Source organism: Leptosomus discolor, chromosome 2 (genome assembly GCF_034619465.1).
Source record: "Leptosomus discolor isolate bLepDis1 chromosome 2, bLepDis1.hap2, whole genome shotgun sequence".
NCBI classification, from domain to species: Eukaryota; Metazoa; Chordata; class Aves; order Leptosomiformes; family Leptosomidae; genus Leptosomus; species Leptosomus discolor.
The window spans coordinates 18,508,061-18,527,827 of record NC_141392.1 but is presented as its reverse complement, the minus strand read 5'-3'; the positions used below and the strand labels follow the sequence as shown (position 1 = coordinate 18,527,827).

General features: G+C 41.0%; 1 protein-coding gene across 1 annotated transcript in view; it reads right to left on the bottom strand.

The window, feature by feature from the left end:
• Window positions 1-19,767, bottom strand: part of ALK (ALK receptor tyrosine kinase) — a 319,157-nt gene that overhangs the window by 212,556 nt on the left and 86,834 nt on the right. Inside the window, exons 2-3 of the mRNA XM_086460670.1 lie at window positions 18,148-18,261; window positions 6,407-6,571 (exon numbers count right to left, since the gene is read on the bottom strand). Of these exons, the coding sequence (XP_086316796.1) occupies window positions 6,407-6,571; window positions 18,148-18,261 (279 nt within the window). The remainder of the gene's footprint in view (window positions 1-6,406; window positions 6,572-18,147; window positions 18,262-19,767) is intronic.

Sequence of the window (19,767 nt, the reverse complement as noted above, 5' to 3'; positions counted from 1 at the left end):
AAAACCTCAAACTCCATGTAATGATTTACTAAAGAAAAGAAGAAATTCTGTGATATCTTGTTTAAAAGACGCACAAGACAGTTTAATTCTATGAGATCAAGGCATATCCTCAAACCAGTCTTAAGGATTACTGTAAAGTGAAGGCTTTTGTCTGTCTAGCATGAGCCCAGCTACTCCATTTACCTTTTATTCTTTCCCCTGGTAAATAGCTATCTTTTTCAGTGAGAATTTTTTCCCCAATTTTTAGTAGAATTTTAAGTGTTAATGTCTTTTTTCTGCTTAAGAGTCCTACATGAAAACAACTTCTCAATTACTTACTTCTTGCAAGCCTACATTGATTTATACTCTACTATTTTGTTAATAAAGTGATAATCTAAACCAAAATATTATTTATTATCTTTTATTATCTGCCTCATTCATCTTTGTCTGAGGAATCATAAATTAAAGCCACAGCCATTTTTTCATCCTGCAGTTGATTGTCTCCCATTTGCTAATATGCTCAGTGCCTTAGCCTTGCTCCATTTCTTTAGTAATTATTACAAAAATCAAAACCACATTAACACAATGTGCAGATACTTCTGGGTTTAGAACTTATATAAGAGCTTTTCAACTAATCAGTGGCTGGTTAGGACACTGTCCTCATTCATCTCCCACTTCCCCTGCCATCCTTCATGAAAGTTTAATCTACATTTTCCATTAAGGAGTCGTCTCAATAGGCGTTCACATTTCCAGGGTGGCTTATTACTTTTTTGATTCTTATTCGAAATTGTGGTCATACCTCCTGAACTTATCTCTTCATCTGAAATTTTTATCAAGTAGCTGCATATTTTCATAGTCCTGAAAGCTTCAGATAACAGAAGCAGAAATTCAATTACTTTACCTAAAATCACAAGGTTTAAAAAGAGGAGCAGGCAACCTGGTTGCATCACCATAGTCAGGACTGGTCAAGCATCTAATCCTTCAAGTTTAAAACTGTATTTACGGTTGGAAACAGATCACTGACATTTGATCAAGCACAGATCTGAATTTAGTTTGTGCATAACTTGTTTTGGGTCCAGCTGTTGCTGGTCTTTCCTCCTTAAATACACAAGATTAATTTTGTACTAGTGGTTTCTCTCTTCCTCTTCCTTGTAAAATTTGACTTGGAAGGAACCAACTGTGCTTCCAGGTCATGGACCACAATTACTGCCCTCCACAAGTCCATGGGCAACACAGCAACACAATGTTGCTGTTAGGGAGCTGAGCCAGTGCCTCTCTGGAGGAAACTAAAAGCACTGCAAAGAGGTAGCAGGAGAGATGAATTCTGGAAAGGTACACTTTCTGATGGATGTTAAACCACCGGCTACTCACAGCTGTATCCTAGAGGCCCCCACAGTACAGAAAATCCTGGGTTTGAATCAAGAGTTGAGAGACACAGAATTTATGGCTGGTTTGACCCATCTCAAGTTTATCAGAGAGGCAAATGACTCTCTCACTTCAGCATGACAAACACATACGTCCACACAGCTGCAAAGTGCAGCTTCCTTGGTCTAGAAACTGTCATTCTAACCACAAACTGGGTTGTCTAACCTGCCTCCTTAGGAAATACTGCCACAGTTGCAAGATCTCCAATTCTTCACATTTCATTACGATAGACTGCAGTACATTTGCTGGTATAATATATTATGAAGAATCATAAATAATTAAGAATTAATCACACTTGTCAAAATAAATAAATGCAGTCAGTGAGGCAGAATGCTTGAATTTTTTATAGCATCTTTTTGCTTATTCATGAATTAAAAGAAAAGAAGTCTAGTAATCCACAATGGATTGCCTACTCACTACAGCACATACAGGCCTGATTCAGACCCCAACAGTGGAAGTTTTCCTGTCAATCTTTAGCACAACAGTGGAACTTTAACCTTAAATCTCTGATCTTGCAGAAAGTTACATAAGTTTGACTTGGAAATATTAGTAGCTCCAGCAGATCTTCACATACCATGCAGGGCCCAGTTGGCAGATACACTAGAGAACCTATCACTCACTGGTCCACTTACAAGATGGTGAGGAATGGAGGAGAGTGAAGCATTTTAGCACAATATTTTAAAAAAAAAAAAACCAAAACTGACAAAGTACCTTGACAGCCTCCCTTCTACAGATTTCTATAGACAGACTGTCCTGCAGTTCTTCCTAACAAATACACAATATTTTTGCATGGTTCGATACCATTCACAAGGCTTTAACAGAATAGCAAATAATATTAAATGTTTAAATAGCACCTTTTCTCTGACTCTTCAAATTGGTCTGAAACCCGTAGTGCATTTCTCTTCTTTTTTTCAAAGGGAAGAAAAAAACTGGGCTGGGAGGCGAGGGAGGGACACACCACCACATCAACCCTACCAGCACAGACCAAAGATCCATTAACTTCAGACATCTGGCTCTGAAAACAGACAGGTGTCGATACAGAGGAAAGAATACATGAACAGGGAGAGCAAACAGTTGCACTTCCCCACCCCTGGCCTTCAGGGACCTGCTGCGCAAGGACTTCTGAGCCAGAAAAGGTAGTCTTGAGAATTCAGTAGCTGTAACTGTTTTTCTTCCCTGCATATATCCTGTCAATTTGCTCACTCATAGAAGGTTTTAGCACCACAATACCCTGTGGAAAGTTCCACAGCTTTAGTGTTTCTTACATGCTGAACAATCTCCTTTTGTTTGAACCTGACATCTACTAATTTCACCTGACACCGTCCCATTCTGTATTAGAAGAAATAAAGAATATTCCTTCTGTACTCATCCTTTCAGTGCTTGGGAATTTACAAACATTTAGACGTCTTTTATAAAGATTTTACAAAATTCTGATCTTTATAATACTTTGCCATGTATTCCTCTAGATGTCTCTTGCAGGCAGGGTAGCCCTAGTTAATTTAAGTGTTCCTAAAAGACAGCCATTACATACTTTAGATCATCCTTGGTTCCATTCTTTTAATATCTTTCCCAGCTATACTAAATGATTTTTGATGCATGGGAACCGGAACAGAATGCTGTATTCTAGATATAGCTTCCCCACACGTTTATACTATAGCATATAGTCCCTATTTTCTACTCCCTTCCCAGTAAGTCCCAGCATCACATTTACTTTGTGACTGCTACTGAGTTATGTTTTCACAGCTCTATTTTTACCCCCAAATCAGCTTAAGTGATTACAACAAGCTCAGAATCAATCCTTATATATGCCAAGCTCTGATTGTTTCTCCCACCACCTCAATTCAAATAATCTACACTAAATTTCACCTGCCACTATTATCTGGTTAAGCATCCTTTTTCAATTCCTTGCAGACCAGACCTCCAATCTTTTACCTTGAATAATTTAATATCAAACTTTGCCACCTCACCATCTATCCTTATTCAGAAGATCAACGATTTGTGTGAAACCACATGCTGAACATGCCAAATGAGTGGAGCACTCAAATGAGACTGTAACCAAATGCTGAGACACTTGAAACTAGTTCTTCCTCTAGGTGGCTTGATCCATGCTGATTTGTTCCAGCTCCTTGAGACTGAGCTGTATCATGCTGCAGGGACAGGGGCAAAAATACAGAATTCCTTCCAATGTCTCTCTTTGGGAGATCTACCAATGATTTCCTACTGAACCTTTTACAGAAACTTACATGAAGCACAATGAATCATACCCAAGGCATTTGTCTCTATCAATGTCTTGACATGACTTGATAGCCAACTGACAAGGATGAGCTAAACCACCCCAAAATCTAGTTATGCTATCTGTTTATCTCTGTGCATTACGGTCTGCAAAGGAGATGAAATGAGATTGAGATAATTGGAAGTACAATTTGCAGGAAACAGTGGGGGTTGGAATTACTGTGCTTAATTATTTCAGATTGAAACAGACCACACAACTATCTGTGCCAAGTAGCTGTAATTAAAGTGATTTAAAATAGAGAGATGCTAGCTCCAAGTGTTGATTTTCAAATGAGCCTTTATACACACAAGAGTTACAGGCATCTATGAGTTGCAGACCTACAGCTCTACTGAGGGGTATAAGAGAAAATTACCACTGAGTATTTCCAACACACCTGATAATTTAAAAAAAACCCACAACAACCCAAACAAACAAACAAAAAAACCACCCCCAAAAAATCCAAACAAAACAAACAAGCAAATAAAATATCCCAGACAACTCAGCCTGGCACCGTACAAATTTAAATCCACTCAATCAATGTGACACTGGGTACTTGCCCGTTGGAATAGAAGAAAACAGCAGAACACTAACTTCAGCCTAAAGTACCTATATTCCAGATGAAGAAAAAAAAAGAAAAAAACCCCAAAACCTTGGGCTTAGAAATGGAATTTTATCCCAATAGGCAACTGGACATCATCAACCAATGCTACCCTTGGTTTTGGGCTACAGGGCCAGCCAACAGTCTCCCCTGCTTCTGCTATGACATATGAAACTGAGTATAGACAAAGGTAGAACTTCACTGAAAAGAATCCAAAAGAACAAACATCAACCATATGCAGCACTGCAACAACCCAGCCAGGCCCTTCACCTGGAAAAAAGACATTTATTTCCTCATAGGTTTTCCCCAGGTTTTTTCCCACTCCAGGAAAGTGACAGCTACTCTTCTCAATTCAAAACAAGCAGGTTTTAATTCCTAAATTTCAGAGGCAGCTAGCTTGCACTAGAATTTAAGGGAAAAAAACCAAAAAAAACAGCAGACATTCTGATTTACCTTAAACTTCCCCTTAACTGTATCTTTGTGGCAAGAAATTTAGCATGCACATGTGTATGTTCTTTGATGTGAAAATCAGAAGATATTTGGGTGCATCACAAATGTGGTCCATCTGCTTTACACACGAAACAAATCCCACCAAAATGACTCAGTTTGCTGATGAACCAATGCTCGAGCAATGGGCCTTAAAAGTTAATTTATAATGGCTGTCTGGGGAAAAGTAGTATACTATTGACATGGATGAGAAAACAGAGTTAAAGAATATGAGCAAAAGCAGAACTGAAACTTTTCCTCAGCATATGCCTGAACATAAGAACTGTAAGGAGCAGTCAGACTGCAGGTCTGCAGAGTCAAATGCCATTTCTGACGCTGGCTACTGAGAAAAGCATCCTTTCACCTGCAGCTTTCTGTATAAGAGGCTTCTTGAGTCAGAGACTGTAAACAGACTACTGAATTAAACACCCAGTGATGAATTTATTCTGCCAAAATTCATGATCTTTCTTTAAACTTATGCATACTTCTGGCCTCCATAACATTAATTCATGCATCTTATTACCACAGTTTATTCAGGTACTACATGAAAAAATACCTCCTCCTGCTTGTTCTATACTTGGCACACACTAACTTCACAGCTGCTTCCCATTGCTCTTCAACGTGCATTTTTATAGACCTCTAAGTCCTGCCATTGCAGACAGAAAGAAAGAATCTTTGTCTGTTTAGTTTTTCCTAATACGGAAACTGTTCCACATCCCTGATAATCTTTGCTGTCCTTCCCTATACCTCTTTGTTTGCCTGGCTAAAGCTTGTAGCTCTAACTCCTCCATTTCCATTTTGTAGCTCCGTGCTCATCAACACCACCCAACCCTTACATGGAGAGGTTTCAAGCAGGTATCACTAGCAGCAGGAAGGATGTTAAGAATTTTTCTGCTTTCACAGGATTAGAAGAGCACAAACACATCTAAAAATCTTTTTAGAACTTATACTCTTAATGAAATATGCTGCTGTTCATAGATATGATATGATATGGTCATAAGCAGGAAAAATAATTCCAACAAACCAAATTTTCTTCCAAGGAAGGAGACAAGTCTGTTGCACTCCCCTCTTCTCAGGCTTCTGAGCTCTCTTCAGAGACAGAAACTTTTTTCTTACATTAAGGGTAAAACCCATCTTTTGTTTTCTTACCAAACAGAAAACCTAAGCCTTGGACACAAGGATATTGCCTAAAATGGTCTGCAAATAAGCAAGCAGTAAACAGGACCTAGAGCAGAGGTAAAACCAGACTCTATCTTATTCATCTCTTCCAAACACTGAATGACCTTAAACACAGGCACAATAGTACTGTTCCCATCCAAACATCCATGGCATGGATCAGCCTGATTCAGATGTTACACAACACTGTATTTGATATTTTGCTTCCCATATATATGATCCAGATTGCCTTTAGACAAAACCAGATCTTTCATGTGCAGAATGACTCCCTTTGTTTGTCACACTGCTTGCATTCATTGCCTGCCACAGTAAAAGGATTACTGATGTCTTAAGTATTTTAGGAAAGCATGTTTTTTTGGGTGGGGGTTTGTTTTTTTTTATTATGGATTTTTTAGGGGGTGGGAGAGAGGGTGTTTTGTTTTAAAAGTAACCACTACACCAAAGGCATTACATAGTTGTATTCATCTTACCTTTAGGTGTATTCTCAGAGTGATCTCTCTCTGGCCCATCCGGGATGTTTAGCTGTGAGATCTCCTCTGCACTCAGTCTGAGCCAGGCGTTGTTGGGGCCTTCCTGATCTTTTGAGGTAAGGGAATATTCCAGCTCACAAGGAGATTCAAAATTGCAGTCAAATACTGGAAAAAGGAAACAGACATAGAACACACCAGGTTAATTAAATCCAGCTTCCTCTGTGCTGGAAGGTGTGTGTATACACACTAGTTTTATACTTTAGTAAGTTAGGGCTTGCTTTTTTCCATAATGAGGTAGAAAGGAATTTAGTCCATAAACAGACAGGCAAAAATGTGTCCAAAATGTACCAAACAGAGAGGATCATTATGGAGGTAGCAGCAAATCAAGAGGAAGGACCAAGAGCCAGTAATTCCCCTTCAGGACAGATACAAGGGCAGCACAGGCTAAATGAGGGAAAGGCATCATCTAGACTGAAAAGGGAAATAGCTTAGTCAATTGATAAAATGGGACAGAAAGCCAATCTCTTCTGGGATCCTGGTTCAAATTCAACCAGGACCATTATAGTGCAAAGATTGCTAACATGCTTCATAGTTATGTTCCATCTTGGTGAGCACAGGACTCCACAAAGTGAGTCATATATCCTGGGCATATGGGACATGCTGGTAGCCATAGGGACTGACTGTACCCTGTGAAGCAACCTTCTGACCCCCTGGGTTTGAAACGCTTCACTGAGGCAGCAGAAGCAGCAGAAGCTTGATCTGCTGCCGCAAACTTTAGCCTCCAGGCAGTACAGCCAGCATCTGTCTCCAACACAGACGTTTCTTTTTGCGATGTTTCTCTTTCAGAAACCAATTACCGTGCTGGTGCAGTTATGATTCACTTCCCAGTGTCCAATTTACTATCACATAATAATTTAAGTTACTTAACACAACATGCAATGATAACCTGCACGGATTTTACTTTTAATTGTCAAGATTGCTAAATTTTCTGGAATGCCCTGTATACATTTGCTTTTGTCACCACAGTCAGCATTCAACACAATATTCAGTAATGGGAAGAAACTATTTCTGAACTCAGTGTTTCTGAAAAGGCTAGATACATTTGAAAAAGCCCAACAAAAAAATACAGCTCTTCTTTGCAGTTTTCTACACTGTCTATTGTCCTGCCATAGCTATGCAAGTGGAACAAATAATCTGAATTGACATTACTCAAATTAACTGATTTTTTTAAAACTTCAATTACATTCTCTATTAAACATCTAATTTCTTCTTAGTGTGCACAGATTTATGTAGTTCAGCCTATTCTCCTGGTGATATAACATTTGCTAATCTGAAGGTTAATACTGTTGCCCTCTCACTATACTTTCCCCAGCTAATTTGCCTTTTTAACAGCAAGCTGGAAGAGCAGAGTCTATTTTTCCAGTTTATATTTGATTTTCTTAATCAGGTGTTTTACCATTCACTCAACATTTTGAATGCTTCAGAACACCGTGGAACGTAAGGAATCCATATACACCACAAGCAGCAGTAATAAGGATTATACATATTTCCTTAAATTTGAATGCACAAGTCGCTACGCTCTTCAGGCCTCTATGTTACCCATATAAATTTCATGATACATGAAGCATGCTTCAATTTAGGCACCAGGGAACAGCGGATATATTCATGCTATACAGTTTACTACTGCAATATCATACCCAAACCTCAGACCACTTATTTCTAGTCCCTTAGATGTTCTTTAAAAAACAGAAAAACAAGCCCAACATTTTTTTAACCCTATAAAGTGTTAAGTGCCTATTAAACTTTGTACAAAACCCCAAATGTACAAAAGAACAACCAAACGTGTTACAGAAGATATACCGTCATTACTGTACAGTTTAGTTACAGGGAACACCTTGAGTAGTCTGTGCTTCAAGGCACTGTCAAAAAAAAAGGTGGCAGGGGAGAAACACAGCTCACGTGAGGACTTTTTTGATGGAACCCACAGGATGATGGACAGGAAAGCCCAGGCCAAGCACAACATGGGGCAAAAGCAATCATTTCAAATCAACTACTTCATTCTTTGTGGGCTTCTCTTCCCCATCAGTCTCTCATATATTCGTGAGCTTTCCAGCCGTCACTGCTTGCTGCCACTCCTCTCCCATCCAGCTGCTGGGAACAAAGCCTTTGTGCTCTCTTACCCTCTTGCCCCCAAGCAGAGAAGCCCTTCATGGATATCCACAAGACGCTCTCATTTTCCTCCTCCAGGCCTCACCCCCTGACGCTGATTACAGTGCCTACAAGCACTCAACAGCCAGCTCAGCTCCCCCAATCAGTCTCACTTTCCAGAACCTCCTCCTCAAAAGACAGCTATCAATCGGTTGTGGAGCCCTTAACACAGGAGGCCTCTGACCTACAACTGGGACAACTTAATTGGGGTATGTGATTAAATAATAGTCGTCACATTTAATGTTATGACCCCTGCAGACAACTAAAGCCTCTGCCTGGAGGGGGGAAAGTAAAGGAAAAGGCAGGCAAGTAGCAATACCATTTCCTTCCCTTGCAATGAATAGCCTACAGAGAAGCAGTCATGATCTAACGTGCCTGTTGTGGTCAAGCTGAATGGCCTTTACAACAGGTTATTTCTTGAAAGAGGAGGAGACTATTTGGCTCATACATCTGAGAGTGTCTGTGATTTAATGAAAACATACTTGCATCTTTTACAGAACTTGATAGTCCCCCCACATCACCAGAATATCTGCACTCTTCATAGGCTCCTATTTAAATTAATCTTGTATCAGACACAAATTTCAGTGCTATTATCCTATTCAGTACAAAGAAACGATGACAAAGAAATGCTATCTGATGCCACAGATGCAAAGTCTATGCGAGCAGCATCCAGTCTTCCAAGCCTAATGTTAACTTCCTACCCTCAGGCATTCCTTCTTTCACAATGTCCTTCACTATTGACAAAGTAATACACCTTATTAAAAAAAAGCATTATATACAATACATACAGGTTTTTCACTGATAAGCTGCTCTTGGTGTGGTAGCTGCTACAAGACCATATAAACCACATTCGCAAACACAGAACCTTCACAAAATTTGACCTGCTGCCACAAGTCACCTCCCATTTTTTATGCTTCTGCATTAAAAAAAGGTCTTTCTCCTTCCTTTTTTACTTTCGTCTTAACATGTTTAAATGCAATACCAAGTTTATTTTTTTTCTTGCCCAGCTAAGCACATAAAGAAGTAGCCATGTGCCTTTGGAAGCTGAATAAAAGCCATTCTGCCCTTTTCTGAAAAACAGCAAACACTGCAGGAAAGGTAATTAAACCTAACACAACTTTTAGTGATTATTTTTTTAAATTACTACCAATATAAATTGACTAGATACAGAGCTTTATAACTTGAACAGTGTGCCTAGTCAGTAAACTGGGGGGGGGGGTTGTGGTTTTTTTTCAAAGAGATGTCACAAAGATTTATATCCAACATATGCATTTATGCCATAGCTGTACTGACATTATAGATCCTAAAGGCTCTATAGGAATTTAAGTTCCAACAAATTGCAAAGTCTCTTTAAATATATTGCAATAAGAAAGGCTGTAGATATCAGTCATTTCAGTTTCTGGTACGTAGGAAGATACAGGATATCAACCACAGAGAGAAAATGGTTGGACTTGATGATCTTAAAGGTCTTTTCCAACTGAAATGATTCTATGATTCTATGAAAATTAAATTAAGCTACTATCCGATTGAAAAGACAGTGGAATCTATGTGCGTGTCTGATGACTTTAGAGTCTTGTGAGTATTCCAGTTTATTTATTTTTAATCAACATACCTAACAGCAATAATTTGTGCACAAACAGCTAAAACATCTGGCAACTACATCTGTTTCAATTAAACTGATTAGTGTTTTCTAATAAACAAATAACTTCAAATAGTAGTATAAATAATATGCCAAATCACAATAATCTGCAGGAAATATCCTTTTACACTGCTGTAGGTCAGATTATGGATCGTCTTAGATCATTTGTGTAACCACACATCACAGAAGCATGCCTTACTTAGAACAAAAATAATCTAAAGAGAGACATAAAGAGCCTGTTCTTGTTAAGAAACTACTCTGATTATCCTTTCTTCAGCTGCCCAACAACAGAATACGTTTATTTGTTTTAAACCAAATCTCCTTCCAACCACAAAAATCTTACTAGCAGGTAATTTCCTCTTAGACTGCCCCTTTCTAGTTCTACATGTGTCTGACTTAAAAGGGTCCTTTTCACTCTCGGTCTGCTGACTCTTACAGATCACTCCTCCTCCATTACTCTCAGCTGGTCACCCCTTTGAAAAGGTGTGGTTGCTGTCTCACCTCACTACAATAGACAAGGGAGTGGGTAGAGATTCTCTGTTCTCAGAAGGACCAGCTTAGAGATGTACAACCTCACTGGCATCTCATCAGGTTAAACATGACTAATCTGTACTGCATCTACAGACACGAGTGCACAATGTAGAGGTCACTTAAAATGATCAAAATGGGACCACAACCTCCCTCAAGAACACACCTCCTCCAGCAGCAACAACTGCTGCAGCAGTGTAGAAAGAGATAAAATATTCTTGTGCAGGATGTCTTTTTTTATACAAATATTGACAGATACTCCTTGTGGAGGAGACATAATTCAAATTGTATAGTAGAGATGTGCTCTGCTGAGTGAGCTTTGAGACCTCCATCAATACCCACTAACCTCTATTATACTCATGTTATAAGGCCTATAAGCTTTTAATTTATGACAGGGAAATGACAAATTGATTTTCCAGTTATTAATCCTGGGGACAGAGCCAGTTCCTAAAGCCTTCCCCATTCCCTCTGGGTAGAAAAGGGCACAGGGCATTCAATCTAAGGGTTTCATTTGCCTCATCAGGCCCTTCTGGATTTCTGTCCACCAGTACAGTGGTACACATGTGGGGTGATACAGGGAAGCCTACAGCAGTAAGTATTTCTCCCCAAAAATGGAGCATAAATAGTAGACTCTGTGCTCTCTGGCTGTCAGCTCCCCAGCCTACTGAACACCCAGGACGACACCAAATACAGGCTAGGCCATTGGAAACAAGCATTACCCCGCTGCCACAAAGAAGGGGTGAAACTCTTTGCAAATGGATCCCTAGTGCCAACTTTCCACTGTGTGACTGGAGGTACAGCAGCAATTTAAAACGAGTGAATCCACCACAGGGCGCAGAAAAACACAGACGGGGAAAGGCAAAAGGTATCAGTGGTCACACAAATTCGAGAGGAAAAACAACTGCAGGGTTTAACTGCCTTGTTCCTGCCAAGAAAGCAAGCCTGAAGAGACATTCTCACCTGCTTCCTTCCACTGTTCAGCACTAAGAAAGGGCAAACTGGCACATTTTAAGGAAAAGCATGACAGGTGCATCCCTGCCAGGCACCGCAGGCCTTACTACCCCTAGCAAAGGCCTGCACCGACAGTAACTGTCTGGCCTTTGGGCTGCAGCTCCAGGAGCCAACAAACATGAGAGCAGCAGCATGGCGAGACAGGGGAGGTGAGGAATGGGGGAGGCACTCAAGGTCCTCCACGGCATCACTCCATACAGCACGGCTTTGGGGTCCATCCCGCCTGACACACCTCAGTCACCCGCAAGTGAAGCGCTGAGGAGAGCAGCTGGGCAGCACACCAACCCCTCTCCCTGCCCTGAGACGCAGGCTGTGTTCAGCAGGGACCACCTTTTAATTTAAAGCTGCTTAGCACAAGTTACATTATTGCTCTGCGTCCTTCCTCTGCAGCAGCACATCTTCATGCATGCTCCCCTGACCTTGGGTTTACTGACAGGAACGCCGCTGTTCCCCCACTGACGGCCAGTCGTGATGAGCCTCCTCCCACTCTCTCCCTCACAACGCCCGGCCCGCCTCACCCACACGCCATGCCAGCCGCCATTTTGTGACCCCATGGGCTGGGACCTCACCTGGGGGAGGGGGACATGTCCCTTTCACCAGCTGGGGTATGGAGGAAGACGGGAGGTGTCCCGGTGGGGCTCGGTAAAGGCAGACCCCCAGGGTCTCGCCCTGTTTGCCTAAGAGCCCCCACCCTCTTCAAGGCAGTGCCCTAACCTTTCTCTGCTGCTCCTGCCCAGGGCCTCAACCCACCTCCTTGCTCCGTCGAGGCTTCCCAGCCCCTCCACCTCCAGCTCGCCGGCGGAGCTGGTGTCGCACCTGTCCCCGCATGGCCGGCCGGCAGGACAGCAGCCCCACCCGTGGCAGGCGGGGAGGGGGCCCCGAGGCGGCGGGCCTCCAAGGGCTCGTCAAAGCTCACTGTGTGCAAGGAAGATTTCAACGTGGCTGGTTTCTCCCCGGCGTTCTGCGGGGGGCATGGCAGGGGCGCGCTACCTGCCGGGCAGGGTCACAGCTGGCTGTGCCAGCACTGCCCATCCCTACAACACCTGCCCTGAAATGCTCGGGTTTCCCTCAGGAGGGGCTATTAAAGTTAGACTGCATCCTGAAAAAAAGAGTTCTAGAGGAGCAGTACCCCACAGGAGTCATAATTTCACCTGCTCCACAGAAGAGGGAATCACTCCCGGGAAGAGCGCTCGGGCCTTGGTACCAAGCACAGGGCGAGCTGCCTCCCTCCCTGGGGAGGCCAAGGCTCTCCTCATGCCAGAAGCATTTTAAATGAATCCTCTGGGGAGTGAGACACAGATGGATGGGCCACTGCTTAGAGAAAACGGCAATAATGCAACCATTCATTTATTTCTTATGAGAATCTTTAAAATGACAGCATATACTTTATATCAATCCAGCTCCTCAGTGTGCACCAGGGACTGAATCACCAAAATCTTTGACAGCTGCTTTGTTCTGTGGAAATCAAGCCACAAAGAAGAGGGCCAGGACTCCTTTATCAATCAATTATAAGCACAGTCTTTCAAGACAGCTACAGAGAGAGGTGTGAGGAGGGAGTGTTGGGAGAACAACCAGCAATAGCTCTCACTTTCATTCCTCCTGCTCTAAGAAGTGACAGAGCTCATCCTCCACACAAGAAATATTTGTCCACCAAGTCTCCCATGCATGCAGCAAAAACAATAAATGAAAGTGCATTTCTAATGCCAGTTCTGGCCAAAAGACTGAAGTACTGACTAACAGCAATTGTTAGAAAACATGCTCCAGTTGGCGCAAAACAGTGGTTGGATGAACTGTCATATTTTGATAATTCATACAAGGGACCTCTTGCATGAAGTTTGAGATCTCTCTAGAGAAAATTAATACTTGAGAGACAGGGAGAAAAGACATTTGTTGTCTTACTGTATGTTATTTTCTTATTGAAAAAATGTTGAGCTGTCATTGGCGTATTATCTGCAGATGAAAGAGGATATAAGGAAAATAATATCTTGAAAGAAAGTAAAAATTTCTCCCTAATAAGATTTTTTCTTCTTTCTTGCTTAGCACAGCCTTCAGTTTAGCTTGGCAGATGCTGTTTTTCCTGTGATTTTCCTCCCCCTGGATTTCAGCACCATTGCACATGGCAAAAATACCATATAATTGTTAAACAAGAATTCTTGCATTTGTATATGGGGTCACAGCATCTGCTATTTTATATGGAGCAATTCTATTAATCTGGTGTGAATAATTGCTGTTAATTGAAGTCTTGCCCTATTATATTCATAACACTATTTCGAAAACTACGTTAGAGTACTTCTAAGATCACAAAAAGAATGTGCTTGAATTAAGGTAGTACATCACTTTTCCACTATCTTTACTAAGAAAGCATGGATTCATTTTTCCTCTGGGACAAAGTATTATTTTCCTCATTTCTCTCCTGACTGTATCTCACCTTCGAAACAGGAACTGGTTGTAACAATTAGTTCATATCCATACCTCTCACTATGCCATGCTGAGCCAAGTATCATGATAGCTTTTTCATTCTGAAGATGTCAGTATTAGTCTGATTTGTTGTAGATTTACAAAACAAGTAGTCATGGGAACATAACTGTAACACGAATGCATCTGGCTGGTGCCCTCTTTCTCTCCATCTTCCCTTTTTGACATTCAGACTCATTGAGTTTCATGTCAGCAATATCTAACTGGTATCCATCTCACATGAATGAAATGGTATTTTGAATGCATGCACATGAGTACTTGAATTCAGAAAGTTGCACATAACCTACCAGAGAAAAACATCAATAATCTGATACCTTCCTGAGCAACTGCCGTGCCACTGAGCATCAAATACGCAGTGAGAATGACCCCAAATTATTCCACAGAAAAATTAGGCTAACACTTTTTTTTAATATTATTTTTAGCAAACCCAATTCAGGAAATCATGAACTCATCATAGACGACGTTCCATTAGAAAGTGTAAAAAACCCAACCCTGTCAAATTAGTTTTCTGAGGACATATTGCTGAGTGAAATTATTAATAAGTTGTTAATAGAGGCCATCCTTTGGATTATGCTTTTAGTAGCTATTAAATCAAAGCTGTGAATAATTATGCACTCTTGAAGGTGTGTGCTCCTCCTCTGCTGAACTCACCTTCTGTAGACATTCTTAAGCATACTAGTCATTTGGTAGCCGAATCTGCTATTCCCCTCTGAGTTTTAGTCCCAGTTAACTTTGGAATCATCACTATTTCCTGAACTTCGGGGGGGGGGGGGGGGCAGCAAAAAAAATCTGTAAACTGTATTGCAGAAGACTGACATGGCCTGAGAGAGGTACTTCTGTATTTTGCACAAAGCTAGTTCAGAACAGCCAAGGAGTTCAGCTGCTACTGGGGGGATCTGGCAAAGAGATGCACAGACAACATCTCCTGTTTCCCAAACCACCCAACATGGCAATCCTTATGCCTGCTATTCTCATGAAACGTGTTCTTCTTTCAAAACAGAATTTAGACGGGCTGAATTGCATTTGATTTTTTTCCAGTCAGTAGCACTTTCCGCAGTTGCCACTGTACCCTGCTCAGGATTGTGCTCCAAGTTCAGTGTTGTTGGCTGGCCTGGGGGGATGTAGAAGATGGGGCAGAGAGGGGTGTATTAACTGCATGAAGGCTTCCAGGCCTTAAGGGGTGTCTGTCATCTGGAACCCCTGTTACAGAAGCTTAATGGATTTTATGCAGTGGACAATTGATTTCTTATACAATTCCTATACAGAAGAGAAAATTAATATTCAACCAACCAGGACAAGAAATGAAATATGTGGCTGGGTGCAGTTAATCATGTAAGCCTCAGGACAGAGTTCCATCAGTGCTGCAAATGGGAGATTAATACGCTACTGTTAAGGCCACATATGCAGAATGCATCAAAAGTTAGTTGTAGCCACAGGAAATAGTTTGAGTGTACCTCAAAGAGAACAAAAGAAAACATAAAAATATGGAGATTTAAAGCCCTGCAGGCTGAATTCACAGACGATTTTGACTTCATGTAGTTTTTTAAGCCTATGTTTTCTGAAAGGCAGGTGGATTTTGTATCTCTGAGATGGTGGATGATTAATCAATGCTTGGATAGAGACAAATCTAGAAACCTCTAGACAAAATTGAAAAAAGTCTTGTGAATGCATCACTCTCAAGTATCCTGTTGTGTCAGTGATTATCTTTTGGGACTGCTGCATATAGTTTCAAAGATATCATCAAGCACTGTTCCTGTCAGAACTACTAGAGACAGTCTGTCAGAATTTTTAATTCTGAGCAAAGGAGCAGAGAACTTAGTTTGGCTGAGGAAGAGGGACCCTACATTTCCATCAAAGAGATTTCTCCAGTAGCAGAACACAGGGAAAAAGTAATTAAGACAACCAATACTGCCCCACTCCAGCAATGTCAGCCAGTTAATTAGATGGGTCCCATCAGATGATTAGGCAAACAAAGTTTTGATAGAAGTTGTATTGAGCACTCTGTAATCACAGTCACGCTGGGAGCAGTGAGCAAAGCTTCTGACAGAAGAGGAAAACACTCTAGTAGTAAAGGACTGCTGGGTTTTATTTCTGCTAATTCTGTGATTTGGGATTCACCACTTAATCAGAAGGCAGGGGTGGTCCTGGGACAAGGTTACTCACATAGACCTTGGATGGTCTAACTTTGTCTTCTGCCTTGCTCTGCTGAGTCCCTGAGTGACCTTCACAGAGCTGCTTAGATCCAGAGCCAATAGTCAGCTGCTGAAAGGCGCTGTCCATCCCTGTCATGCTCATAGCAGTTCTGGACAGAAATCTAGATTCCTGGGAAGTTTACTAATAAACATTCAGGTGCATATAAGCTGCAGGTATGCAGAGGAATAGAGAGAAGTTCTAAGAGTTGTCCTCTTAGACTTGGGCTGTTCTTACAGGCTCTACTGCACGTACCCACACTGGTGCTCCACACGCTGCATATCTGAAGTTGCAGGAAGTATGTCCGCATAGTGATGCTATGGGGTGTTCCAGTCTGAAATGCATGACTTTGAGGGCTACTGCTACCCCTTTAACTTAAAGGAGGTTCTGCCAACTTCTGGAACTGTTAAAGTGCAAAGCTAGGAAAAAACCCAAATTACTCCTGCCCCTATTCAAGATTCTCCAGTATTTTCAAGGCACACGTCCTGCATTATACCTACTGAGGGAGAAAATGGTTTAGACTTGTCCTGAGTGAAGACTGTATTTTCTGTAACATCTCATCAAATTCCTGCCTTTCCTTGCAAAACAGATGGTTGGTATATGGTAGAATTTGGTCTTGTGCAACCAGCTAAAATCATAATAAATCATTTCTGCTTAGGTGCAGTACATTTATCTCCATGTGATGCTGTCAGATTGGAATCAATGCTTTTAGGTTTTAAGAACAAAGCCTTCCCTTAGAATAGTTTTACTGAGAAACTGAAAGAGTTTAGGAAGAAGTAATAAAGGATAAATTAAAAATCATTCTTGCAACTTCTGAGAAAACCAAGTGAGGGAAAAAAGATTGTACTACTGTCCCTTCCAAAATGAAATTGGTGTGTCCTCATCATTCAAGCAGATACAACAGCTAGGAGCAGATATTGTATGCCAGTGGAAAGAATATATATTGTACACATAAAAGGCTGCAACATAAATTTGAAGAAATATGGGACTCCTTCATATAGGTAGGTCAAACTTTTCCCTCAAGCAGATAATTACAGGCTTGGGGTGAGTAAATCTTATTAGCCTCTCAGCACCTTATCTCCCCTCAAAGAGACTGGTAGTAGATATATAGTAGATATATTCTACTTCAGTCACTTTCTGGATTGCATGTTAGATATTGCCTTACGCAGTCCAGTCCTAACTACGACCATCGTATTTCACAGTGGAATGGCTATGGATAGGCAGTAAATAGGTCATACCAGAGAAAGATGAAAACAGATTCCCAAATTTAGGAAGGAATGGGAGTTACAAAAGGAGATGGCAAGAAAAAATAAGTTCCGTACACAGCTCCTTTCTTTATAATACCACTGGATTCCCCACCCAAATACTACAATGTGGGACCTTATTTTTGAGGCATCAGGGCAGGCTGAAGCAGCCCAGGTCATCAGGTACCTCCGTAGACATGGCGACGGCCAAGATCACGTCAGGCTGAGCTGGCCTGAAATGGGACTCCTGGGCCCATGGGCAGGGTGGGGAAAGGCCCCAGGGGTGGCTGGTGAGGGGCAGTAAGGCTTATTAGTGCCCTCAAGGGCTGACAGTCTGCATATTTTAGATGAATCACTTGACTTGTGTTGTTTTGCTCCAGTATTATACCAATATCCTTAGGCAGTTACTTACAGCCTCTTGAGAACAATATATAAATGCTACTCACTGTGTCGTCCTCTATGGGAGAAGAAAGGGGATGTATCTCTCATGACCCAGGTCAAGTTCCAAGCAGAGTAACCAGGAGGAGGGCTGCTTGCTGGGAGATCCAAAGTGCTCAGACCTTTCATTAAAAAAAAGAAAAAAAATGAAAAAAAAAAAAAAAGAAATACAAACATTATGTATGACGTAGCTGTTTGTATGCTATACACCAAGTGCAAAGATCTTAAACAGCTTTATAGACCACATAAAATGAGCACTGATACTCAATTACTTCTGTTGCTTCTTCCTCCCTGATACATGCGCACACAGGGAGACAGGAGATTAATTGCTTTACATCACAAAATTACTGTCACCTAGAAAAACTATCAAGTTTAATCACACTGATTCTAAGTTCTCTTTGATGACCTTTCAGTCCCTCAATTTGTTTGGGTTTGTTTAAGTTTTGTTAGCATGAGGAGATCCTGTACATGGAACAGGCAAACATGTATCCAGCTTCTGTTCAACAACCCAATGCAACTCAAAGATGCTTTTGGGGATTAGAATACTACAGTGACCCAGAACAGACAAGGATCTGTACAAACCTGCACTAACTCTGCAAGACCATGATGATAATAGAGGTGCAAAGAGAAACAGTATCTGAAATAACATGCAAAGTCAATGAGCAAAGCAGAATTCTATAAGCTTTGAAAGTATAGATTTTCCCTGTGAATGTTTGAGTTGGATTTTCCAAAGATAACAGGATCTTGAGTAGTCTTATCTCATTTTTTGAGGTCCTCAGGGAAAAGGTAGGCTTTAACTTTGTAGAAATATAGGCAGGCAAAATTTGTGTTTGGGAGGTTTGTTTGATGGAACAAAATAAACCTCTGGATTGCTGGTATGTTTTTATTTCTCACAGAAGCCATAAAGAATTTGTTGTTCAGAAAGAAAATAAAAAGTACACTTTTGATCTATTAAATAATACTTTTGTCAAGTAAGAATACTACAGTTGCTTGCTTGGATTCTTTTAGTTTAGGTGCAACGCTAAGCTTTGCTGCAATAACAGCAAAACAATTTGGTAAAACCTTTCAATAAAACATTTGGTAAAACTTTCTGTAACAATAGGAATTAACTAACTTAGGGTAATAATTAATTCAGAGTGCTGAAGAATTGTCCTCTTGAATGGATAAGTAGTAACAGATAATAAAAGACACATTTAAGAGGATAATAGTAAACAAGGTAAATGGCTGAGGCCTTGGGGAAAACACTGCTTTGATTCTGTTAAAGCTCTGCTTAGTCCCGCTTCCCACTTCCACTGAAGAAAAACTTGACAATTTCAGAGGGACTTGTCAGAAGCTTTAATACCAAGCATTAGTTGTGCCCTACTCGTTCTCCGTGCAATCTCTTTTTTAGCACGCTCCTGTAACTAAGTAACGATAGCAAAACCAAGAGAAAAATAACCACTTATGTAAGAGCTGTAACTCTTGCTCATTGCCTAGCGCAATAATATTCAAGATAAGAATGGACTTCAGGCTGTATTGTAAGCCATTCTTGAGTGGAAAAAAATTAATATCCCTAATGGCTCAATTAAACACTGTCTCTATGCTAAGTTACGATACAATAACCAAATATCCTCTATTGTTGTCTGGAA